Source organism: Oncorhynchus masou, unplaced genomic scaffold (assembly GCF_036934945.1).
Source record: "Oncorhynchus masou masou isolate Uvic2021 unplaced genomic scaffold, UVic_Omas_1.1 unplaced_scaffold_617, whole genome shotgun sequence".
NCBI classification, from domain to species: Eukaryota; Metazoa; Chordata; class Actinopteri; order Salmoniformes; family Salmonidae; genus Oncorhynchus; species Oncorhynchus masou.
The window spans coordinates 404217-431956 of record NW_027012598.1 but is presented as its reverse complement, the minus strand read 5'-3'; the positions used below and the strand labels follow the sequence as shown (position 1 = coordinate 431956).

Sequence of the window (27740 nt, the reverse complement as noted above, 5' to 3'; positions counted from 1 at the left end):
CCTAGTGAGATATACATGGAGGTTTAATATCCTGACCTAGTGAGATATACATGGAGGAGTTTAATATCCTGACCTAGTGAGATATACATGAGAGGTTTAATATCCTGACCTAGTGAGATATACATGGAGGTTTAATATCCTGACCTAGTGAGATATACATGGAGGTTTAATACCCTGACCTAGTGAGATATACATGGAGGTTTAATATCCTGACCTAGTGAGATATACATGGAGGAGGTTTAATATCCTGACCTAGTGAGATATACATGGAGGTTTAATATCCTGACCTAGTGAGATATACATGGTGGTTTAATACCCTGACCTAGTGAGATATACATGGAGGTTTAATATCCTGACCTAGTGAGATATACATGGAGGAGGTTTAATATCCTGACCTAGTGAGATATACATGGAGGAGGTTTAATACCCTGACCTAGTGAGATATACATGGAGGAGGTTTAAAATCCTGACCTAGTGAGATATACATGGAGGTTTAATATCCTGACCTAGTGAGATATACATGGAGGAGGTTTAAAATCCTGACCTAGAGAGATATACATGGAGGAGGTTTAATATCCTGACCTAGTGAGATATACATGGAGGAGGTTTAAAATCCTGACCTAGAGAGATATACATGGAGGAGGTTTAATATCGTGACCTCGTGAGGTATACATGGAGGTTTAATACCCTGACCTAGTGAGATATACATGGAGGTTTAATGTCCTGACCTAGTGAGATATACATGGAGGTTTAATACCCTGACCTAGTGAGATATACATGGAGGAGGTTTAAAATCCTGACCTAGTGAGATATACATGGAGGAGGTTTAAAATCCTGACCTAGAGAGATATACATGGAGGAGGTTTAATATCCTGACCTAGTGAGATATACATGGAGGAGGTTTAAAATCCTGACCTAGTGAGATATACATGGAGGAGGTTTAATATCCTGACCTAGTGAGATATACATGGAGGTTTAATATCCTGACCTAGTGAGATATACATGGAGGAGGTTTAATATCCTGACCTAGTGAGATATACATGGAGGAGGTTTAATATCCTGACCTAGTGAGATATACATGGAGGAGGTTTAATATCCTGACCTAGTGAGATATACATGGAGGAGGTTTAATACCCTGACCTAGTGAGATATACATGGAGGAGGTTTAATATCCTGACCTAGTGAGATATACATGGAGGAGGTTTAATATCCTGACCTAGTGAGATATACATGGAGGAGGTTTAATATCCTGACCTAGTGAGATATACATGGAGGTTTAATATCCTGACCTAGTGAGATATACATGGAGGTTTAATATCCTGACCTAGTGAGATATACATGGAGGTTTAATACCCTGACCTAGTGAGATATACATGGAGGAGGTTTAATATCCTGACCTAGTGAGATATACATGGAGGAGGTTTAATATCGTGACCTCGTGAGGTATACATGGAGGTTTAATACCCTGACCTAGTGAGATATACATGGAGGAGGTTTAATATCCTGACCTAGTGAGATATACATGGAGGAGGTTTAATATCCTGACCTAGTGAGATATACATGGAGGAGGTTTAATATCCTGACCTAGTGAGATATACATGGAGGAGGTTTAATACCCTGACCTAGTGAGATATACATGGAGGAGGTTTAATATCCTGACCTAGTGAGATATACATGGAGGAGGTTTAATATCCTGACCTAGTGAGATATACATGGAGGAGGTTTAATATCCTGACCTAGTGAGATATACATGGAGGAGGTTTAATACCCTGACCTAGTGAGATATACATGGAGGAGGTTTAATATCCTGACCTAGTGAGATATACATGGAGGAGGTTTAATATCCTGACCTAGTGAGATATACATGGAGGAGGTTTAATATCCTGACCTAGTGAGATATACATGGAGGAGGTTTAATATCCTGACCTAGTGAGATATACATGGAGGAGGTTTAATATCCTGACCTAGTGAGATATACATGGAGGAGGTTTACGGGTGAGAGAGCGTCGAGCTATTGTCAGCAATTTCCAAGCTGATCTGACCCATTGTGATCCTCACAGGACAGGCATAACAGCTGTCAACAAGGCAAAGGGTTGTTTGGCTAATTTGAAGAATCTAAAATATATATTTGATTTCTTTAACACTTTTTTGGTTACTACATTATTCCAAATGTGTTATTTTATAGTGTTGATGTCTTCACTATTATTCTACAACGTAGAAAATAGTTTTTTTGAAATAAAGAAAAACCCTTGAATGAGTAGGTGTGTCCAAACTTTTGACTACAAAATAAATATATGGGGGGTTGGAAATGAATTAAAGCTGATCTACCCCCCCCCCGCCCAAAATATTAATAAATAAATACAATTTACCTGTAGTTTGACAGCTCTCTCATCTTCACTGTTGACTTCCAGCAGGTCATCAATATCTATCTCTACCTCCGGCATCTCCTCTTCCTGCAACACAAGGCACACACACAGTCAGTGATACACACACCAGAAAGTATGACATATGGAGATCAAGCGCGACAATGGGCTCCAGGACGTCGTCACGGCATCTCTGTTCATTCACATTGTGTTCCTTGTCCGTAGCTTCATGCCTGCTCATACCAGAACCCCCACTGCCACCATGGGGTCCTACTCTGTTCAAAACTTTGACATCAGAAAACCGTTTGCCCACACCATCTGCCCGGGAACAGTTGAAACTGGGATTCATCCGTGAAAGGCACACTTCTCCAGTATGTGCAAAAATTCGTTTGTTGTGTAAACCCAGCTTGTTTTAGCTTGTTGTAGTCAGCCTGTTGCTAGCGAGCATCACTGGTAAACACATGGATGTAATGTTAGCTAGCAAGCTAAGGATGTTGGGTAATGCACTGATAAACACCATGTAGCTTGTCACTTATTTAGGATAGTTTGGCAGATTCCTGATGAAGTTGTAGACATGTTCCCATCAGTCGGTCCGTACTTCAGCATGTTTCCAAAGCACCAATCACTACGTTGTAACGTTGGGTCAGCTAAATGTGCAGCATCAGATCTATATGTCTGCATTGCATTGTCTTCATTTTGGCAGAGTAACTCAAGTTTGTTTCTGAACATTAACTCTTGTTTTGCTCCTTTTATCTTCTCAGGAAGACAGACAACAACCCATACTATTCTGTTCCATAAAGACAGACAACAACCCATACTATTCTGTTCCATAAAGAAGACAGACAACAACCCTTACTATTCTGTTCCATAAAGACAGACAACAACCCATACTATTCTGTTCCATAAAGAAGACAGACAACAACCCTTACTATTCTGTTCCATAAAAAAGACAGACAACAACCCATACTATTCTGTTCCATAAAGACAGACAACAACCCATACTATTCTGTTCCATAAAGACAGACAACAACCCATACTATTCTGTTCCATAAAGACAGACAACAACCCATACTATTCTGTTCCATAAAGACAGACAACAACCCATACTATTCTGTTCCATAAAGACAGACAACAACCCATACTATTCTGTTCCATAAAGAAGACAGACAACAACCCATACTATTCTGTTCCATAAAGAAGACAGACAACAACCCATACTATTCTGTTCCATAAAGACAGACAACAACCCATACTATTCTGTTCCATAAAGACAGACAACAACCCATACTATTCTGTTCCATAAAGACAGATAACAACCCATACTATTCTGTTCCATAAAGAAGACAGACAACAACCCATACTATTCTGTTCCATAAAGAAGACAGACAACAACCCATACTATTCTGTTCCATAAAGAAGACAGACAACAACCCATACTATTCTGTTCCATAAAGACAGACAACAACCCATACTATTCTGTTCCATAAAGAAGACAGACAACAACCCATACTATTCTGTTCCAGAAAGACAGACAACAACCCATACTATTCTGTTCCATAAAGAAGACAGACAACAACCCATACTATTCTGTTCCATAAAGACAGACAACAACCCATACTATTCTGTTCCATAAAGAAGACAGACAACAACCCATACTATTCTGTTCCATAAAGACAGACAACAACCCATACTATTCTGTTCCATAAAGAAGACAGACAACAACCAATACTATTCTGTTCCATAAAGAAGACAGACAACAACCCATACTATTCTGTTCCATAAAGACAGACAACAACCCATACTATTCTGTTCCATAAAGACAGACAACAACCCATACTATTCTGTTCCATAAAGAAGACAGACAACAACCCATACTATTCTGTTCCATAAAGAAGACAGACAACAACCTATACTATTCTGTTCCATAAAGACAGACAACAACCCATACTATTCTGTTCCATAAAGAAGACAGACAACAACCCATACTATTCTGTTCCATAAAGACAGACAACAACCCATACTATTCTGTTCCATAAAGAAGACAGACAACAACCCATACTATTCTGTTCCATAAAGACAGACAACAACCCATACTATTCTGTTCCATAAAGAAGACAGACAACAACCCATACTATTCTGTTCCATAAAGACAGACAACAACCCATACTATTCTGTTCCATAAAGAAGACAGACAACAACCCATACTATTCTGTTCCATAAAGACAGACAACAACCCATACTATTCTGTTCCATAAAGAAGACAGACAACAACCCATACTATTCTGTTCCATAAAGACAGACAACAACCCATACTATTCTGTTCCATAAAGACAGATAACAACCCTTACTATTCTGTTCCATAAAGAAGACAGACAGATAACAACCCATACTATTCTGTTCCATAAAGACAGACAACAACCCATACTATTCTGTTCCATAAAGAAGACAGACAACAACCCATACTATTCTGTTCCATAAAGAAGACAGACAACAACCTATACTATTCTGTTCCATAAAGACAGACAACAACCCATACTATTCTGTTCCATAAAGAAGACAGACAACAACCCATACTATTCTGTTCCATAAAGACAGACAACAACCCATACTATTCTGTTCCATAAAGAAGACAGACAACAACCCATACTATTCTGTTCCATAAAGACAGACAACAACCCATACTATTCTGTTCCATAAAGAAGACAGACAACAACCCATACTATTCTGTTCCATAAAGACAGACAACAACCCATACTATTCTGTTCCATAAAGAAGACAGACAACAACCCATACTATTCTGTTCCATAAAGACAGACAACAACCCATACTATTCTGTTCCATAAAGAAGACAGACAACAACCCATACTATTCTGTTCCATAAAGACAGACAACAACCCATACTATTCTGTTCCATAAAGACAGATAACAACCCTTACTATTCTGTTCCATAAAGAAGACAGACAGATAACAACCCATACTATTCTGTTAAATAAAGAAGTCAGGCAGAGTTGGTACCAAGATTGAACTGGGTCATTATTCCTCACTGGCCACCTGGGAATATTTACAAACTATGTTTGCACATAATGATTTCATTGTGTATTACATCATATTCTTAACTAGGAATATGACTATTAGCATCAGCCATAATTCATCAATGGCACCATACAGGGTTCTATATGGAACACATTTTGGTTCAGTGAAGAGGAACTCTTGGGGTTCTATATTTGGTTCAGTGAAGAGGACCTCTTGGGGTTTTATATTTGGTTCAGTGAAGAGGAACTCTTGGGGTTTTATATTTGGTTCAGTGAAGAGGAACTCTTGGGGTTTTATAATTGGTTCAGTGAAGAGAAACTCTTGGGGTTTTATATTTGGTTCAGTGAAGAGGAACTCTTGGGGTTCTATATTTGGTTCAGTGAAGAGGAACTCTTAGGGTTTTATATTTGGTTCAGTGAAGAGGAACTCTTCGGGTTTTATATTTGGTTCAGTGAAGAGGAACTCTTGGGGTTCTATATTTGGTTCAGTGAAGAGGAACTCTTGGGGTTTTATATTTGGTTCAGTGAAGAGGAACTCTTGGGGTTTTATAATTGGTTCAGTGAAGAGGAACTCTTGGGGTTCTATATTTGGTTCAGTGAAGAGGAACTCTTAGGGTTTTATATTTGGTTCAGTGAAGAGGAACTCTTGGGGTTCTATATTTGGTTCAGTTCAGTGAAGAAGAACCGCTAGGTTATATGAAGCAAGCGATAGAACATTCTTGCAACCAAAACGGGTGCACGTGCACAGTCCTGCAATATGCATGATATAGAACACACAGCAGAATTAGAGAGAGATAAGTGGGTCATGGTGATTATATGAGGTCTGTGGGGCTGAGGACATGATGATGATGATGAGGAGGAGTAACAGGAGGAGGAGGAGTGGGCGTCGGGAAATGTCAAAGCTCAGCCCTCTAATCTGCAGCGCAATAAGGTGAGAGAGAAGGGAAGATCCCTCCCCCATTGAGAAAGAGAGAGTGGTAGAGGAAGGGAAAGGTTAAAGAGGAGAACAGAGAGAAGCTCTCCCTCTCCCTCCCCTCTCTTCTCATCTCGCTCCTCGCACTCCTCTCCTTCTCCCTCTCCTCTCCTCTGCCTCCTCTCCCTCTCCCTCCCCTCCCTCTATATTCCCTAAATACATCCTGTAGCTGTAGAGCTCCTTAGATGGAGGAAGGGACACGGTGAGCTGTGGAATGAAGAAACAGCTAAGTGAATCACACTGAACAGGCTTAAAAAACAGTGAAGGGATACAGTGAATTGTGGAATGAAGACTCAGCTAACAGCTAAGAACAGAAAGAAGGCTATGTGTCTTTAAAATAATGGTGTTAATGTTTAAAACCCATAAAATAATGATGTTAATGTTTATAACCCATTCAGAAGTCTTAAACAAGCTGCATATTGACTGGCTGGCCTGACTGGCAGGTCTCTCTCTAGTGATGTCTCTATAAAGGGTCCTAGCTGGCCTGACAATACACATTCTCTCTAGTGATGTCTCTATAAAGGGTCCTAGCTGGCCTGACAATACACATTCTCTCTAGTGATGTCTCTATAAAGGGTCCTAGCTGGCCTGACAATACACATTCTCTCTAGTGATGTCTCTATAAAGGGTTGTATCTTCCTGGTCTCTCTGGGGAGGAATAGGAAATTTTGAGGAGAGAGGAGAGAGAGAAAGGGAGAGAGAGAGAACGCGAGACAGAGAGGGAGGGTGAGAGAGAGAGAGAAGGGTCTAAACAACCTCTGACCTTTTCTCCTTGTTTTAAGTCAGATATCTGGCACTGGGCTGTGTGTTGTAATGCACACACTTATCGGTGTATGTTGTGAATCTATTCCAGTCAGCATCTAGCAGTATCATCCATCTATAATTGGGGACAGATTTTAGCGGCTGAGCCGTTGTTGCTCCTAGACCTTTCCGCTTCACAAAATGAGCACTCGACAGTCGACCGGGGGAAGCTTGAGCAAATTTGACGAGCCGACTTGTTGGAAAGGTGTGCATCCTGTGACGATGCCATGTTGAAAGTCACGGAGCTCTTCAGTACGGGTCATTCTACTGCCAACGTTTGTCTATGGAGATCGCATGGCGGTGCGCTTGATTTTTATGCACACGTCAGCAACGAAATAGCCGAATCCACTAATTTGAAGGGGTGTCCACATACTTTGGGCAAAGTAGTGTATCTAGGCGTGAATCCAAGTTTATGATGGTTTTTAGGTTAATATTTGTGCATAAAAAAAGTGTTTTGACCGCCATTTTCCCCCTTAATTTTACCGACACAAAAAGATCCCACCAATGTTGAATGAACAAATTATCTGTCAACATTTAGAAAAATTGTACCAGAAACGTCCTGTTTCCATCACAGCTGTCATTACTATTTTTTTATACGGTATGATGTGAAAATGAAAACTGGAAACGTGGTTTGTTTTCTACAGCGGCTAGTAAATAAATCACACAGAGGAAGACGAGGAGAAAAAAATACCTATAAAACCCTTCCCCCCTCAGCTCAGGAGAAAAACCCTTTACTTAGCTACGGGGGTAAAGGGGGGATTTAAAAAAAAAAAATCAGGGTCAGTTGTTTAAACAGCCGTTATCATTTATGGTGTTTCGATGAGCTCGTTCCCCTCAGGCCTGACCTGTCAGTCAGTCAGTCTGAGGAGCCTGCAGGGCCTAATGATCAATGACAATCTGTTCAATGATGGACGGACATATGATGGCTGGTCGTCTACATGTGTTTGCTGGTTAGTCTGACCTAGAACTCCGGGTAATCATTAGTGCATTACTAATAATGTGTTAATATGTGGCCTGTCTGTCCATGGTAATAATGTAGCCTGTCTGTCCTTGGTAATAATGTAGCCTGTCTGTCCATGTTAATAATGTAGCCTGTCTGTCCTTGGTAATAATGTAGCCTGTCTGTCCTTGGTAATAATGTAGCCTATGTCCATGGTAATAATGTAGCCTGTCTGTCCATGGTAATAATGTAGCCTGTCTGTCCTTGGTAATAATGTAGCCTGTCTGTCCATGGTAATATTGTAGCATATGTCCATGGTAATAATGTAGCCTATGTCCATGGTAATAATGTAGCCTGTCTGTCCATGGTAATAATGTAGCCTGTCTGTCCATGGTAATAATGTAGACTGTCTGCCCATGGTAATAATGTAGCCTGTCTGTCCATGGTAATAATGTAGCCTATGTCCATGGTAATAATGTAGCCTGTCTGTCCATGGTAATAATGTAGACAGGCTGTCCATGGTAATAATGTAGCCTATGTCCATGGTAATAATGTAGCCTGTCTGTCCATGGTAATAATGTAGCCTGATGGTCCTTGGTAATAATGTAGCCTGTCTGTCCATGGTAATAATGTAGCCTATGTCCATAGTAATAATGTAGCCTGTCTGTCCATGGTAATAATGTAGCCTGTCTGTCCATGGTAATAATGTAGCCTATGTCCATGGTAATAATGTAGCCTATGTCCATGGTAATAATGTAGCCCGTCTGTCCTTGGTAATAATGTAGCCCGTCTGTCCATGGTAATAATGTAGCCCGTCTGTCCATGGTAATAATGTAGCCCGTCTGTCCATGGTAATAATGTAGCCCGTCTGTCCATGGTAATAATGTAGCCCGTCTGTCCATGGTAATAATGTAGCCTGTCTGTCCATGGTAATAATGTAGCCTGTCTGTCCATGGTAATAATGTAGCCTGTCTGTACTTGGTAATAATGTAGCCTGTCTGTACTTGGTAATAATGTAGCCCGTCTGTCCATGGTAATAATGTAGCCCATGTCCATAGTAATAATGTGGCCTATGTCCATAGTAATAATGTAGCCCGTCTGTCCATGGTAATAATGTAGCCTATGTCCATGGTAATAATGTAGCCCGTCTGTCCATGATAATAATGTAGCCTATGTCTATGGTAATAATGTAGCATGTCTGTCCTTGGTAATAATGTAGCCCGTCTGTCCATAGTAATAATGTAGCATGTCTGTCCATTGTAATAATGTAGCCTGTCTGTCCATGGTAATAATGTAGCCTGTCTGTCAATTGTAATAATGTAGCCTGTCTGTCCATGGTAATAATGCAGCCTGTCTGTCCATGGTAATAATGTAGCCTGTCTGTCCATGATAATAATGTAGCCTGTCTGTCCATGGTAATAATGTAGCCTGTCTGTCCATGGTAATAATGTAGCCTATGTCTATGGTAATAATGTAGCATGTCTGTCCTTGGTAATAATGTAGCCTGTCTGTCCATGGTAATAATGTAGCCTGTCTGTCCATGGTAATAATGTAGCCTGTCTGTCCATGGTAATAATGTAGCCTGTCTGTCCATGGTAATAATGTAGCCTGTCTGTCCATGGTAATAATGTAGCATGTCTGTCCATGGTAATAATGTAGCCTACGTCCATGGTAATAATGTAGCCTGTCTGTCCATGGTAATAATGTAGCCTATGTCCATGGTAATAATGTAGCCTATGTCTGTCCATGGTAATAATGTAGCCTACGTCCATGGTAATAATGTAGCATGTCTGTCCATGGTAATAATGTAGCCTATGTCCATGGTAATAATGTAGCCTATGCCCATGGTAATAATGTAGCCTATGTCCATGGTAATAATGTAGCCTGTCTGTCCATGGTAATAATGTAGCCTATGTCCATGGTAATAATGTAGCCTGTCTGTCCATGGTAATAATGTAGCATTTCTGTCCATGGTAATAATGTAGCCTTTCTGTCCATGGTAATAATGTAGCCTGTCTGTCCATGGTAATAATGTAGCATATGTCCATGGTAATAATGTAGCCTGTCTGTCCATGGTAATAATGTAGCCTGTCTGTCCATGGTAATAATGTAGCCTGTCTGTCCATGGTAATAATGTAGCCTGTCTGTCCATGGTAATAATGTAGCCTGTCTGTCCATGGTAATAATGTAGCCTGTCTGTCCATGGTAATAATGTAGCCTTTCTGTCCATGGTAATAATGTAGCCTGTCTGTCCATGGTAATAATGTAGCATATGTCCATGGTAATAATGTAGCCTGTCTGTCCATGGTAATAATGTAGCCTGTCTGTCCATGGTAATAATGTAGCCTGTCTGTCCATGGTAATAATGTAGCCTGTCTGTCCATGGTAATAATGCAGCCTGTCTGTCCATGGTAATAATGTAGCCTGTCTGTCCATGGTAATAATGTAGCCTGTCTGTCCATGGTAATAATGTAGCCTGTCTGTCCATGATAATAATGTAGCCTGTCTGTCCATGGTAATAATGTAGCCTGTCTGTCCATTGTAATAATGTAGCCTGTCTGTCCATGGTAATAATGTAGCCCGTCTGTCCATGGTAATAATTTAGCCTATACTGTGATACCACTGACAGATACTGACAGATGGAACCATGGGAATACGCAGGTCTCATGGCTTAGTGAAGACCAATAATATAATAACAATGTCTTCTGAGACTTCGTTGGACAACATGGCTGTTGTCCAGTGTTACTTTAATTCAAGGTCGCCTTTGAGGTCAAATGAAACCAGAATTGACTTCTGTACATTCATTCTATAAAAAGGTCAACAGACCAGACCTGTTCAATCAATCACAGAGACATATCACATACATTAACAAAACACTCCAACCAGGACCGAATGAAGCACAGACCAGACCTGTTCAATCGATCACAGAGACAGATCACATACATTAACAAAACACTCCAACCAGGACCGAATGAAGCACAGATCAGACCTGTTCAATCGATCACAGAGACAGATCACATACATTAACAAAACACTCCAACCAGGACCGAATGAAGCACAGACCAGACCTGTTCAATCGATCACAGAGACAGATCACATACATTAACACAACACTCCAACCAGGACCGAATGAAGCACAGACCAGACCTGTTCAATCGATCACAGAGACAGATCACATACATTAACAAAACACTCCAACCAGGACCGAATGAAGCACAGACCAGACCAGGAAATCGAGCTCCCAATCAAATATATTTTATAAAGCATCAACAGTGGCTAGGAAACCTCCCTAGAAAGACAGGAACCGGGAGGAACTGGGGCTGGGATGGGACCAGAATTGTGACAAAATTAAAACACGAAGCAGACCAAACTCTAAAATCCTGCTGTGTGTTATAATATAATGTGCTACAGCTTGGAAAATACATACATGAGACTCTGGATAACAACATAATGTTTGTTTTCAACATCAGGGCTGTTTTCCTAAAGAAGTTACATCCACTTCGTGTTTTGTTTCCTTGCCACGATACTAACAAATATCGTCATACTGGTAGCGTCTCAGCCCCAGAGGAACCAGGCTCTGAGGGGTGACCTGTCCTCTACTGGCTGTACTGGGTAGACCAGAGGAACCAGGCTCTGAGGGGTGACCAGTCCTCTACTGGCTGTACTGGGTAGAGAGGAACCAGGCTCTGAGGGGTAACCAGTCCACTACTGGCTGTACTGGGTAGAGAGGAACCAGGCTCTGAGGGGTGACCAGTCCTCTACTGGCTGTACTGGGTAGAGAGGAACGAGGCTCTGAGGGGTGACCAGTCCTCTGCTGGCTGTACCGAGTAGAGATTATAGAAGGCATTGCCATTTAGGCCAGATCGTTCTTCAAGATGGTCAAACATAGATTTAAATTATAACTACAGCAGTTCAACACTTCAGGAGTAAATGTCAGTTGGCTTTTCCCAAACCTTCAAGGACATAGTGGATTCAGTGTTCAATCAACAGACTGTAGCCACAGTAGAGGACAGTCTTCACAGTACTGTATAACATATTGACCAACGCATCAGCTTCATGTTGATGAATGATCTGTTCTCCGTTTGTCTAACATTGAGCTTCACATGATAGTGTGGATCTGGTTCTAACAGAGGAAGGGGAAGAGAGAGGGGGAGGAGACATGTTGTTGACAAGGTCATAGGAGACACAGACAGAGAGAGATAGAAGCTAGGACTTATAGTCAAGCTCTGAAAACCAGACTGTATAATATGTATAAGCTGGAAGTAGAAGCCTAAGTGTTGTTGTTCATTAGGTTACTGTAATTAGGGTAGAGGTGGTAGGGTGAGGGGAACATAATAAAATGAACATTTAAAAAAAAAATACCAAACCCTAACCACACTGCGATCCCTCATGCCTAACCCAAACCACACTGCTAACCTCATGCCTATCCCTAACCACACTGCTAACCGTAATGCATAACCCTACCGATAATGTTGCTGCTACCCTCTCTTACGACCGAAAAGAGCTTCTGGATATCAGAACAGTGATTACTCACCTCGAACTGGACAAATATTTTCCTTTAATAAGTCCGATGAGAAGGATATACTGCTATCCGAAGAACAGGCCCAAATCCCCATCATTCGCGTGGAGAAAACACAGAAATACAGGGGGCAGAGATCAGGGTGCATCGTCGGCGAGTGGGTAACCCGCCTCTACTAGCCGTTATATCGGACAGCATGCAATCACTGGAGAATAAACTGGATGATCTCCGTTCGAGACTATCCTACCAACGGGATATTAAAAACTGTAATATCTTATTTCTCACCTAGTAGTGGCTGAACGACGACACGGATTGGCTAGGTCTTCTGTGTATCATAAGGCCACTCAATGACGCTGTATAAGGTCCTCCTATTGGCTGGGGACTTTAATGCAGGCAAACTTTAATCTATTTTACCTAACTTCTACCAGCATGTCACGTGCAAACAGAGGGGGAAAAATCTAGACCCCCTTTACTCCACACACAGAGACACATCCCTCACCCTCCATTTGGCAAATCTGACCATAAATCTATCCTCCTCTGTGACGTAGAAGTCCGTCACTGGCCGCGGGCAGCATTTGGTTCTTTAACGCACACACATATTCATCACTCCTCCCTGCGCCATTATAAGATAAGTTAACAATGTGGGTCGACACACAAATTAACTTCTGTCTTGGTGCATGCATTTCACACTTGTCAATGTTCATATTTGAGAGATACAATAATTATTATACTTATCAATGTTGTGGATGAGCGCATTGTTTGTTTGTTCTGTTCCTCTCTCGCCATCTCTGTAGCTTCCGGGTATGCTGGAAAAGGACCCGAGCTAAGGGAATTGGGTTGGCTTTATAGTGCCTGTCCCAAATGGCTCATTAATGCATATGGGCATATTGAAAGATATTGTCAGTAGTGATGTAATGTTGTAAATGTTATGTTGTGATATTGTTTAAAACCGTGTTGCAATGTATATCCTTTAGTATGTTTAGTTCATGGAAAATGTAGGTTTGTATTGTTAATTGATTAATTAATTAGGGTTAATTGTTCTGAGGGGAGGGGCTAGCCCTACAAAAGGAGCCTCTCTTTCAATCATGGAGAGGCAGTTTTGGATTAAGCTGTGGATGGGGCAGCATTGTTTTTAAGCTGTCCCATAAGGTAGACGTTGATGGCAGTACTGTTGTTTTTTGTTCCGGAATCACTTGTAAATAAACACCTTTGCACAGAAGAACTTTTGCGGTTCCGCCATCTTTTTTATTTTGATAGAGGTTAGGTTATCCAGTTTAGCCTTCTGGCCTACTCTACGTGACATCCTCATTCTTGCTTACAAGAAAAAACTAAAGCAGGAAGTACCAGTGGCTCGCTCAATTCGGAAGAGGTCAGATGACGTGGATGCTACGCTACAGGACTGTTTTGCACAGACTAGAATATGTTCCGAGATTCATCCAATGGCGTTGAGGAGTACACCACCTCAGTCACTGGCTTCATCAATAAGAACATCGACGCCGTCATCCCCACAGTGACCGTATTTACATATCCCAAACAGAAGGATTACAGGCAACATCCGCACTGAGCAAAAGGCTAGAGGAGCGGGACACTAAATCCCACTCTGCCTCTCCCACTCCCACCTCAATTACCTCGACTAACCAGATCTGTACCGACACCCCCTGTATATAGGCTCCACATTGACTCTGTACCGGTACCCCCTGTATATAGGCTCCACATTGACTCTGTACTGGTACCCCCTGTATATAGGCTCCACATTGACTCTGTACCGGTACCCCCTGTATATAGCCTCGTTATTGCTATTTGTGTTAATTTTTTACTTTAGTTTAGTTTATTTAGTAAATCATAATTGGTTAATAAGGGCTTGTAAGTAAGCATTTCACTGTAAATTTGATTTAATTTGTTTGACATTAGAGAAGCTTCCATTTAAGAAAACCCTCTGAGTAAAGTTAGTGTGGGAGAGGTGGGAAAATGATTGTTATCCATCAATAATGACAAAACTCCTGGCCTTGACAACTTGATGGAAAGCTACTGAGGATGGTAGCTGACTCTATAGCCCCTCCTACTGAGGATGGGAGCTGACTCTATAGCCCCTCCTACTGAGGATGGTAGCTGACTCTATAGCCCCTCCTAATGAGGATGGGAGCTGACTCTATAGCCACTCCTACTGAGGATGGTAACTGACTCTATAGCCCCTCCTACTGAGGATGGTAGCTGACTCTATAGCCCCTCCTACTGAGGATGGTAACTGACTCTATAGCCCCTCCTACTGAGGATGGTAGCTGACTCTATAGCCACTCCTACTGACTCTATAGCCCCTCCTACTGAGGATGGTAGCTGACTCTATAGCCCCTCCTACTGAGGATGGTAACTGACTCTATAGCCCCTCCTACTGACTCTATAGCCCCTCCTACTGAGGATGGTAGCTGACTCTATAGCCCCTCCTACTGAGGATGGTAACTGACTCTATAGCCCCTCCTACTGAGGATGGTAGCTGACTCTATAGCCCCTCCTACTGAGGATGGTAGCTGACTCTATAGCCCCTCCTACTGAGGATGGTAGCTGACTCTATAGCCCCTCCTACTGAGGATGGTAGCTGACTCTATAGCCACTCCTACTGAGGATGGTAGCTGACTATAGCCACTCCTACTTACTCTATAGCCACTCCTACTGAGGATGGTAGCTGACTCTATAGCCAGTCCTACTGAGGATGGTAGCTGACTCTATAGCCACTCCTACTGACTCTATAGCCACTCCTACTGAGGATGGTAGCTGACTCTATAGCCACTCCTACTGAGGATGGTAGCTGACTCTATAGCCACTCCTACTGACTCTATAGCCACTCCTACTGAGGATGGTAGCTGACTCTACAGCCCCTCCTACTGAGGATGGTAGCTGACTCTATAGCCACTCCTACTGAGGATGGTAGCTGACTCTACAGCCCCTCCTACTGAGGATGGTAGCTGACTCTATAGCCCCTCCTACTGAGGATGGTAGCTGACTCTATAGCCCCTCCTACTGAGGATGGTAGCTGACTCTATAGCCACTCCTACTGAGGATGGTAGCTGACTCTATAGCCCCTCCTACTGAGGATGGTAGCTGACTCTATAGCCCCTCCTACTGAGGATGGTAGCTGACTCTATAGCCACTCCTACTGAGGATGGTAGCTGACTCTATAGCCCCTCCTACTGAGGATGGTAGCTGACTCTATAGCCACTCCTACTGAGGATGTTAGCTGACTCTATAGCCCCTCCTACTGAGGATGGTAACTGACTCTACAGCCCCTCCTACTGAGGATGGTAGCTGACTCTATAGCCACTCCTACTGAGGATGGTAGCTGACTCTATAGCCCCTCCTACTGAGGATGGTAACTGACTCTACAGCCCCTCCTACTGAGGATGGTAGCTGACTCTATAGCCCCTCCTACTGACTCTATAGCCCCTCCTACTGAGGATGGTAGCTGACTCTATAGCCCCTCCTACTGACTCTATAGCCACTCCTACTGAGGATGGTAGCTGACTCTATAGTCACTCCTACTGAGGATGGTAGCTGACTCTATAGCCCCTCCTACTGACTCTATAGCCACTCCTACTGAGGATGGTAGCTGACTCTATAGCCCCTCCTACTGACTCTATAGCCACTCCTACTGAGGATGGTAGCTGACTCTATAGCCCCTCCTACTGAGGATGGTAGCTGACTCTATAGCCCCTCCTACTGAGGATGGTAGCTGACTCTATAGCCACTCCTACTGACTCTATAGCCACTCCTACTGACTCTATAGCCACTCCTACTGAGGATGGTAGCTGACTCTATAGCCACTCCTACTGAGGATGGTAGCTGACTCTATAGCCACTCCTACTGACTCTATAGCCCCTCCTACTGACTCTATAGCCACTCCTACTGAGGATGGTAGCTGACTCTATAGCCACTCCTACTGAGGATGGTAGCTGACTCTATAGCCACTCCTACTGAGGATGGTAGCTGACTCTATAGCCACTCCTACTGACTCTATAGCCCCTCCTACTGACTCTATAGCCCCTCCTACTGACTCTATAGCCACTCCTACTGAGGATGGTAGCTGACTCTATAGCCCCTCCTACTGACTCTATAGCCACTCCTACTGAGGATGGTAGCTGACTCTATAGCCACTCCTACTGACTCTATAGCCCCTCCTACTGACTCTATAGCCCCTCCTACTGACTCTATAGCCACTCCTACTGAGGATGGTATCTGACTCTATAGCCCCTCCTACTGAGGATGGTAGCTGACTCTATAGCCAGTCCTACTGAGGATGGTAGCTGACTCTATAGCCCCTCCTACTGAGGATGGTAGCTGACTCTATAGCCCCTCCTACTGAGGATGGTAGCTGACTCTATAGCCCCTCCTACTGAGGATGGTAGCTGACTCTATAGTCACTCCTACTGAGGATGGTAGCTGACTCTATAGCCACTCCTACTGAGGATGGTAGCTGACTCTATAGCCCCTCCTACTGAGGATGGTAGCTGACTCTATAGCCCCTCCTACTGAGGATGGTAGCTGACTCTATAGCCACTCCTACTGAGGATGGTAGCTGACTCTATAGCCAATCCTATCTGTCATATCTTTAATCTGAGCCGAGAGGAAAGTCCTCAGGTCTGGTGGGAAGCCAAAGTCATCCGACAGAAAACTGTTGGAAAACAAATTTTGTATTTTGTTTGACCAAATACAATGCTATTTCTCTGTAAACAAATTAATAACAGACTCTCAGCATGCTTATAGAGAAGGGCACTCAACATGCACTGACACAATTCACTGATTGGTTGAAAGAAATTGATAATAAGACCCAAATTCAAAACATACAATTATTTTTTCATTATTATTATTATTATTTGTAATCTAAATTGTCAGTACGATGGCTCACGGTTCGTTGTTGGCATTTCCTGCATAAGTTTGCCCACCTTGCCAATGACATAATATTAAAATTGAATACATTAAAATAATTGCCAACATCAAATTAATATGCCATCTTTTACAGTTTCTTCTTCGTTTTGTTGAGTTTAGTCACATCATTTCTCAATTTGCAGTAAGTCAGTCAGATTTACTAGCCACTCCTGTTGCTCCATCTCATTCAACAATACAGTTTTTCAATTCCTCATCGCCCTGCCGATCAACCAGCCCTCTCCCCGCCCTCTCCTCTCTCAAATTCAATATTCTGTAGTGGCATGAAGGGCAAGGTCAATGTTGCCAAGTGACAGACAGACAGACAGACAGAAAGGGAATCACAATAGCTCCATTCTGACAGACAGACAGACAGACAGACAGACAGACAGACAGACAGATAGAGACAGACAGAAAGACAAAGGGAATCACAATAGCTCCATTGTGACAGACAGACAGACAGTCAGACAGACAGTCAGAAAAACAGACAGACTGTCAGACAGACAGACACAGAAAGACTGTCAGACAGAGAGAGAGACAGACAGATAGACAGACTGTCAGACAGACAGAAAGGGAATCACAATAGCTCCATTGTGACAGACAGACACAGACAGAGATATACTAAGGTAGTACATAGTACTAATAATACTAACAGACAAACAGACAGACAGAGACTGTCAGACAAACAGACAGACAGACAGATAGACAGACAGAGACTGTCAGACAGACTGTCAGACAGACAGAGACAGAGTCAGACAGACTGTCAGACAGACAGACAGACAGACAGACAGACAGAAAGACAGACAGACAGACAGACAGACAGACAGACAGACAGAAAGACAGACAGACAGACAGACAGACAGACAGACAGTCAGAGAAACAGACAGACAGACAGTCAGAAAAACAGACAGACAGTCAGACAGACAGACACAGAAAGACTGTCAGACAGAGAGAGAGACAGACAGATAGACAGACTGTCAGACAGACAGAAAGGGAATCACAATAGCTCCATTGTGACAGACAGACACAGACAGAGATATACTAAGGTAGTACATAGTACTAATAATACTAACAGACAAACAGACAGACAGAGACTGTCAGACAAACAGACAGACAGACAGATAGACAGACAGAGACTGTCAGACAGACTGTCAGACAGACAGAGACAGAGTCAGACAGACTGTCAGACAGACAGACAGACAGACAGAAAGACAGACAGACAGACAGACAGACAGACAGACAGACAGACAGACAGACAGACAGACAGACAGACAGTCAGAAAAACAGACAGACAGTCAGACAGACAGACACAGAAAGACTGTCAGACAGACAGACAGACAGACAGACTGTCAGACAGACATACAGACTGTCAGACAGACTGACAGACAGACTGACAGACAGACAGAAAGGGAATCACAATAGCTCCATTGTGACAGACAGACAGACAGACAATAGCTCCATTCTGATAGACAGACAGACAGACAGTCAGAAAAACAGACAGACAGTCAGACAGACAGACACAGAAAGACTGTCAGACAGACAGACAGAGAGAGACTGTCAGACAGACAGACAGACAGACAGACAGGTGTTGTTATGAACCATGATGATGTAGGATGCCTGTAGGCCACTGGGTCCACTTGGTCCAAACACAATGACCCAGATCGCATTGTCTCCCTCCGTGTGTGTGTGTGTGTGTGTGTGTGTGTGTGTGTGTGTGTGTGTGTGTGTGTGTGTGTGTGTGTGTGTGTGTGTGTGACAAAGAGAGGAAAGGCTTGAGCAGTACTAACGCCAACATCAGACTGACTCTCTCTCAGCCATATAGATCCATCACCATAAAACCTGTCTTCTCAACCATACAGACTCTTTTCTAGAAGTAGGCTGGACTCCTAACCTTAACCTCGGCACTGAACACACACACAGCTCAACACAGTAGGCTACTGAACACACACACAGCTCAACACAGTAGCCTACTGAACACACACACAGCTCAACACAGTAGGCTACTGAACACACACACAGCTCAACACAGTAGGCTACTGAACACACACACAGCTCAACACAGTAGGCTACTGAACACACACACAGCTCAACACAGCAGGCTACTGAACACACACACAGCTCAACACAGTAGGCTACTGAACACACACACAGCTCAACACAGTAGTCTACTGAACACACACAGCTCAACACAGTAGGCTACTGAACACACACACAGCTCAACACAGTAGGCTACTGAACACACACACAGCTCAACACAGTAGGCTACTGAACACACACACAGCTCAACACAGTAGTCTACTGAACACACACACAGCTCAACACAGTAGTCTACTGAACACACACACAGCTCAACACAGTAGGCTACTGAACACACACACAGCTCAACACAGTAGGCTACTGAACACACACACAGCTCAACACAGTAGGCTACTGAACACACACACAGCTCAACACAGATGGTAGGCTACTGAACACACACAGCTCAACACAGTAGGCTACTGAACACACACACAGCTCAACACAGTAGGCTACTGAACACACACACAGCTCAACACAGTAGGCTACTGAACACACACACAGCTCAACACAGTAGGCTACTGAACACACACACAGCTCAACACAGCAGGCTACTGAACACACACAGCTCAACACAGATGGTAGGCTACTGAAGACACAGACCATCGAGAACAGGGTCTGAGCTCCACACAGACAGACAACACTGAGCTAGAGAGGAGTAATGTTGGGGGGATCGCTCTCTCTCTCTTCCCCTCTGTGTTTCCTGAAAAAAGCAGAGTCCCACAAGAGACAGGAGATAAATTCATCACTTATTATGTAATACTATGCCCAGAGAGAGACAATATACAGAGAGAGAGAGGGGTAAGAGAGAGGAGAGGGAGAGGTATGAGAGAGGAGAGGGAGAGGTATAAGAGAGGAGAGGGAGAGGTATGAGAGAGGAGAGGGAGAGGTATGAGAGAGGAGAGGGAGAGGTATGAGAGAGGAGAGGGAGAGGTATGAGAGAGGAGAGGGAGAGGTATTTGTTAGTCCCTTAACGGTTGCAGTACAGAACGACTCAATGAAGGCTGCAACTGAAGACCAGGGATAACCAGCTACAGCCAGGAGGGACTGGCATGGCTACAGACCAGGGATAACCAGCTACAGCCAGGAGGGACTGGCATGGCTACAGACCAGGGATAACCAGCTACAGCCAGGAGGGACTGGCTTGGTTACAGACCAGGGATAACCAGCTACAGCCAGGAGGGACTGGCATGGCTACAGACCAGGGATAACCAGCTACAGCCAGGAGGGACTGGCATGGTTACAGACCAGGGATAACCAGCTACAGCCAGGAGGGACTGGCATGGCTACAGACCAGGGATAACCAGCTAAGGCGAGGAAGGACTGGCATGGTTACAGACCAGGGATAACCAGCTACAGCCAGGAGGGACTGGCTTGGTTACAGACCAGGGATAACCAGCTACAGCCAGGAGGCACTGGCATGGCTACAGACCAGGGATAACCAGCTACAGCCAGGAGGGACTGGCATGGCTACAGACCAGGGATAACCAGCTAAGGCCAGGAAGGACTGGCATGGCTACAGACCAGGGATAACCAGCTACGGCCAGGAGGGACTGGCATGGCTACAGACCAGGGATAACCAGCTAAGGCAAGGGGGGACTGGCATGGCTACAGACCAGGGATAACCAGCTACAGCCAGGAGGGACTGGCATGGCTACAGACCAGGGATAACCAGCTAAGGCAAGGGGGGACTGGCATGGCTACAGACCAGGGATAACCAGCTACGGCCAGGAGGGACTGGCATGGCTACAGACCAGGGATAACCAGCTACGGCCAGGAGGGACTGGCATGGCTACAGACCAGGGATAACCAGCTACAGCCAGGAGGGACTGGCTTGGTTACAGACCAGGGATAACCAGCTAAGGCCAGGAGGGACTGGCTTGGTTACAGACCAGGGATAACCAGCTAAGGCCAGGAGGGACTGGCATGGCTACAGACCAGGGATAACCAGCTAAGGCCAGGAGGGACTGGCTTGGTTACAGACCAGGGATAACCAGCTAAGGCGAGGAAGGACTGGCATGGCTACAGACCAGGGATAACCAGCTACAGCCAGGAGGGACTGGCATGGCTACAGACCAGGGATAACCAGCTAAGGCGAGGAAGGACTGGCATGGCTACAGACCAGGGATAACCAGCTACAGCCAGGAGGGACTGGCATGGCTACAGACCAGGGATAACCAGCTAAGGCGAGGAAGGACTGGCATGGCTACAGACCAGGGATAACCAGCTACAGCCAGGAGGGACTGGCATGGCTACAGACCAGGGATAACCAGCTAAGGCCAGGAGGGACTGGCATGGCTACAGACCAGGGATAACCAGCTAAGGCCAGGAGGGACTGGCTTGGTTACAGACCAGGGATAACCAGCTAAGGCGAGGAAGGACTGGCATGGCTACAGACCAGGGATAACCAGCTACGGCCAGGAGGGACTGGCATGGCTACAGACCAGGGATAACCAGCTAAGGCCAGGAGGGACTGGCTTGGTTACAGACCAGGGATAACCAGCTAAGGCGAGGAAGGACTGGCATGGCTACAGACCAGGGATAACCAGCTACGGCCAGGGGGGACTGACATGGCTACAGACCAGGGATAACCAGCTAAGGCGAGGAAGGACTGGCATGGCTACAGACCAGGGATAACCAGCTAAGGCGAGGAAGGACTGACATGGCTACAGACCAGGGATAACCAGCTAAGGCCAGGGGGGACTGGCATGGCTACAGACCAGGGATAACCAGCTAAGGCGAGGAAGGACTGGCATGGCTACAGACCAGGGATAACCAGCTAAGGCAAGGAAGGACTGGCATGGCTACAGACCAGGGATAACCAGCTACGGCGAGGAAGGACTGGCATGGCTACAGACCAGGGATAACCAGCTAAGGCGAGGAAGGACTGGCATGGTTACAGACCAGGGATAACCAGCTACGGCCAGGGGGGACTGACATGGCTACAGACCAGGGATAACCAGCTAAGGCCAGGGGGGACTGACATGGCTACAGACCAGGGATAACCAGCTAAGGGCGAGGAAGGACTGGCATGGCTACAGACCAGGGATAACCAGCTAAGGCCAGGGGGGACTGACATGGCTACAGACCAGGGATAACCAGCTAAGGCGAGGAGGGACTGACATGGCTACAGACCAGGGATAACCAGCTACGGCCAGGGGGGACTGACATGGCTACAGACCAGGGATAACCAGCTAAGGCCAGGGGGGACTGACATGGCTACAGACCAGGGATAACCAGCTAAGGGCGAGGAAGGACTGGCATGGCTACAGACCAGGGATAACCAGCTAAGGCGAGGAAGGACTGGCATGGTTACAGACCAGGGATAACCAGCTAAGGCGAGGAAGGACTGGCATGGCTACAGACCAGGGATAACCAGCTAAGGCGAGGAAGGACTGGCATGGCTACATACCAGGGATAACCAGCTAAGGCGAGGAAGGACTGGCTTGGTTACAGACCAGGGATAACCAGCTAAGGCGAGGAAGGACTGGCATGGTTACAGACCAGGGATAACCAGCTAAGGCGAGGAAGGACTGGCAATGGCTACAGACCAGGGATAACCAGCTACGGCGAGGAAGGAATGGCATGGCTACAGACCAGGGATAACCAGCTAAGGCGAGGAAGGACTGGCATGGCTACAGACCAGGGATAACCAGCTAAGGCGAGGAAGGACTGGCTTGGTTATAGACCAGGGATAACCAGCTAAGGCGCGGGAGGACTGGCATGGCTACAGACCAGGGATAACCAGCTAAGGCGAGGAAGGACTGGCATGGCTACAGACCAGGGATAACCAGCTAAGGCGAGGAAGGACTGGCTTGGTTACAGACCAGGGATAACCAGCTAAGGCCAGGAAGGACTGGCATGGTTACAGACCAGGGATAACCAGCTAAGGCGAGGAAGGACTGGCTTGGTTACAGACCAGGGATAACCAGCTAAGGCCAGGAAGGACTGGCATGGTTACAGACCAGGGATAACCAGCTAAGGCGAGGAAGGACTGGCATGGCTACAGACCAGGGATAACCAGCTAAGGCGAGGAAGGACTGACATGGCTACAGACCAGGGATAACCAGCTAAGGCCAGGAAGGACTGGCTTGGTTACAGACCAGGGATAACCAGCTAATGCGAGGAAGGACTGGCTTGGTTACAGACCAGGGATAACCAGCTAAGGCGAGGAAGGACTGGCTTGGTTACAGACCAGGGATAACCAGCTAAGGCCAGGAAGGACTGGCATGGTTACAGACCAGGGATAACCAGCTAAGGCGAGGAAGGACTGGCATGGCTACAGACCAGGGATAACCAGCTAAGGCGAGGAAGGACTGACATGGCTACAGACCAGGGATAACCAGCTAAGGCGAGGAAGGACTGACATGGTTACAGACCAGGGATAACCAGCTACAGCCAGGAGGGACTGGCATGGCTACAGACCAGGGATAACCAGCTAAGGCCAGGAAGGACTGGCTTGGTTACAGACCAGGGATAACCAGCTAAGGCGAGGAAGGACTGACATGGCTACAGACCAGGGATAACCAGCTAAGGCCAGGAAGGACTGGCATGGTTACAGACCAGGGATAACCAGCTAAGGCCAGGAGGGACTGGCATGGCTACAGACCAGGGATAACCAGCTAAGGCGAGGAAGGACTGGCATGGCTACAGACCAGGGATAACCAGCTAAGGGCGAGGAAGGACTGGCATGGTTACAGACCAGGGATAACCAGCTAAGGCCAGGAGGGACTGGCATGGCTACAGACCAGGGATAACCAGCTAAGGCGAGGAAGGACTGGCATGGCTACAGACCAGGGATAACCAGCTAAGGCGAGGAAGGACTGGCATGGCTACAGACCAGGGATAACCAGCTAAGGGCGAGGAAGGACTGGCATGGTTACAGACCAGGGATAACCAGCTAAGGCCAGGAGGGACTGGCATGGCTACAGACCAGGGATAACCAGCTAAGGCGAGGAAGGACTGGCATGGCTACAGACCAGGGATAACCAGCTAAGGCGAGGAAGGACTGGCTTGGTTACAGACCAGGGATAACCAGCTACAGCCAGGGGGGACTGGCATGGCTACAGACCAGGGATAACCAGCTAAGGCGAGGAAGGACTGGCTTGGTTACAGACCATGGATAACCAGCTACAGCCAGGAAGGACTGGCTTGGCTACAGACCAGGGATAACCAGCTAAGGCGAGGAAGGACTGGCATGGCTACAGACCAGGGATAACCAGCTAAGGCGAGGAAGGACTGGCTTGGTTACAGACCATTAGAACTGTCAGTTCAGAAGTGCTCAGTCTTCATCATGCAGGTATCAGGGAGATGTTTCAATAGAGAACATGTTCGTCACATTGTTGCCAGGGATGAGAGAGACCAATGCTTTGGGATACAACCAGTGGCAGTTCTAGACCATTTCAACTGGGGGGGGGGGGCAAGCTGTGGCCAGTTGTACTGTTAGATGGGCCAAGCTGTGGCCAGTTGTACTGTTAGAGGGGCCAGTTGTACTGTTAGATGGGCCAAGCTGTGGCCAGTTGTACTGTTAGAGGGGCCAGGCTGGGGCCAGTTGTACTGTTAGAGGGGCCAGTTGTACTGTTAGATGGGCCAGGCTGGGGCCAGTTGTACTGTTAGAGGGGCCAGTTGTACTGTTAGATGGGCCAAGCTGGGGCCAGTTGTACTGTTAGATGGGCCAGGCTGGGGCCAGTTGTACTGTTAGAGGGGCCAGGCTGGGGCCAGTTGTACTGTTAGATGGGCCAAGCTGTGGCCAGTTGTACTGTTAGAGGGGCCAGTTGTACTGTTAGAGGGGCCAAGCTGTGGCCAGTTGTACTGTTAGAGGGGCCAGTTGTACTGTTAGAGGGGCCAGTTGTACTGTTAGAGGGGCCAGTTGTACTGTTAGATGGGCCAGGCTGGGGCCAGTTGTACTGTTAGAGGGGCCAGTTACATGATTAATATATGTAAAAAAAAGAACGATAGCAGAAATTAGTAGTGACTACTACCTCCCCCTCAGAACCGCTAGTGGATACATTAAACACAGTTCCTATCAGTCTGTGCAGGGTCTGTACCTCTGGAGCCCGGCCCTCTCCTCGTCTCATTGGTTAGCCCACTGCCCTGCACTCCTCATCTCATTGGTTAGCCCACTGCCCTGCTCTCCTCATCTCATTGGTTAGCCCACTGCCCTGCTCTCCTCATCTCATTGGTTAGCCCACTGCCCTGCTCTCCTCATCTCATTGGTTAGCCCACTGCCCTGCTCTCCTCATCTCATTGGTTAGCCCACTGCCCTGCTCTCCTCATCTCATTGGTTAGCCCACTGCCCTGCTCTCCTCATCTCATTGGTTAGCCCACTGCACTGCCCTGCTCTCCTCATCCCATTGGTTAGCCCACTGCACTGCCCTCCTCATCTCATTGGTTAGCCCACTGCACTGCCCTGCTCTCCTCATCTCATTGGTTAGCCCACTGCCCTGCTCTCCTCATCTCATTGGTTAGCCCACTGCCCTGCTCTCCTCACCTCATTGGTTAACCCACTGCCCTGCTCTCCTCACCTCATTGGTTAACCCACTGCCCTGCTCTCCTCATCTCATTGGTTAGCCCACTGCCCTGCTCTCCTCACCTCATTGGTTAACCCACTGCTCTGTCCTCGTCTCATTGGTTAACCCACTGCTCTGTCCTCATCTCATTGGTTAACCCACTGCCCTCCCCTCCTCCTGTCATTGGTTAACCCACTGCTCTGTCCTCATCTCATTGGTTATCCCACTGCCCTCCCCTCCTCCTGTCATTGGTTAACCCACTGCCCTCCCCTCCTCCTGTCATTGGTTAACCCACTGCCCTCTCCTCCTCCTGTCATAGGTTAACCCACTGCTCTGTCCTCATCTCATTGGTTAACCCACTGCTCTGTCCTCTCCTCTCCTCTCAAGCAGCATCCTGCATGATATAGATCACCCAGCACTGTGGAGAAGCTCTCAGCTCTTCAAATGTTAAATTATGTACCGACCACCGCAGAGCGCATTCCAATGTTTCGGTCGATACCATCTCTCAGGGAAAGACACAGACTTACCTGTGATCAGAAGGGTTAAGAATATTCCCGACTCGACACATCACAGGCAGATGGTAACATGAATGGGCTCACATACCAGACAACCAATCATCATCTAGACAGCACTTTCCCTTTCCTTCAAGCATTATTCTGAATCAATAGAAAACACAAGCTACACGGGTCGACATTATGAATTAATGAAACAGATTGTGTATTCTGGTAAAGGGCGCAGATTATTTAATGCCTTTCGTGGAAAGAAAAAATAGTGTCAGACAATGTTTGTCTGTCTGTAGGCCTATGAACAAATCAGCCCTCTAGAGCCGACTGTGAACGCAGCAGTTAAAGGAGATGGGACTCGGCTACAAAAAGAGTCTGATGCTTATAGCGCAGTTGTGTGGTGTGTTTTACGACCTCAAACAGTCATTCCCCACTGGGCACAGACTTCAGTTGAATGTCTACATTTGGTTGGGTTGTCAACTAACGTGAATTCAACGTGAACTCAACAAATGTCACAATGTCATTGGATTTAGGTTAAAAGTTCGGTGGAAAAATTACGAAATGCCCTAACATTGATAACATATTTGGTTGAAATAACGTGGAAACGTTGATTCAAACCGTTTCTGCCCAGTGGTTCATCTGTTCGGTGCGACCCTAGACAATAGACCGGAGTGACACGCGGATTTACACAGTTAACCAAACCACCTCCATGTCCCCTTCCCCGGGCATTACGCACCACCACTACAAACATACCAAAACACACTCCAAACTCTAAAAATAACATTTTAAACACTGATTATCTTGGCAATTAATGATTCATCCCGAATCCTCCAAGAATAACCGAACCAAAGCGCCAATAAAACCTCCTCTCCTCACCTCACAGTCGTACAGATCGCTGAGTTGTTCAATGATCCACTCCTCCAGTATCAGTCTCTTCCGCAGCTCCTTCCTGTCGTACTTCACCGTCACTTTTCCCTGCTTCCTCTGGACCGGGTCATCCCGCGGAATGGGGCCGGAACCAGCGCACCCAACCCCGGCCGGCGGCTGGAAGAACACCCGGCTGGCGGACGCGGGCAACTGGGCGCTCGTCTCGGTGCTGGCGGCTGACAT

The 27740-nt window shown here is 45.9% G+C and overlaps 1 protein-coding gene across 1 annotated transcript; it reads right to left on the bottom strand.

Annotated features, from left to right (window-relative positions):
* Positions 1 to 2369: 2369 nt before the first annotated feature.
* Positions 2370 to 27740, bottom strand: LOC135536433 (protein phosphatase 1 regulatory subunit 14C-like; the record flags this gene model as incomplete). Its single annotated transcript, XM_064962772.1, has 2 exons — positions 27507 to 27740; positions 2370 to 2453 (listed from the first exon to the last, which is right to left on the bottom strand). Coding segments are annotated over exons 1-2 (318 nt in total), but the record flags the coding sequence as incomplete, so codon positions are not given.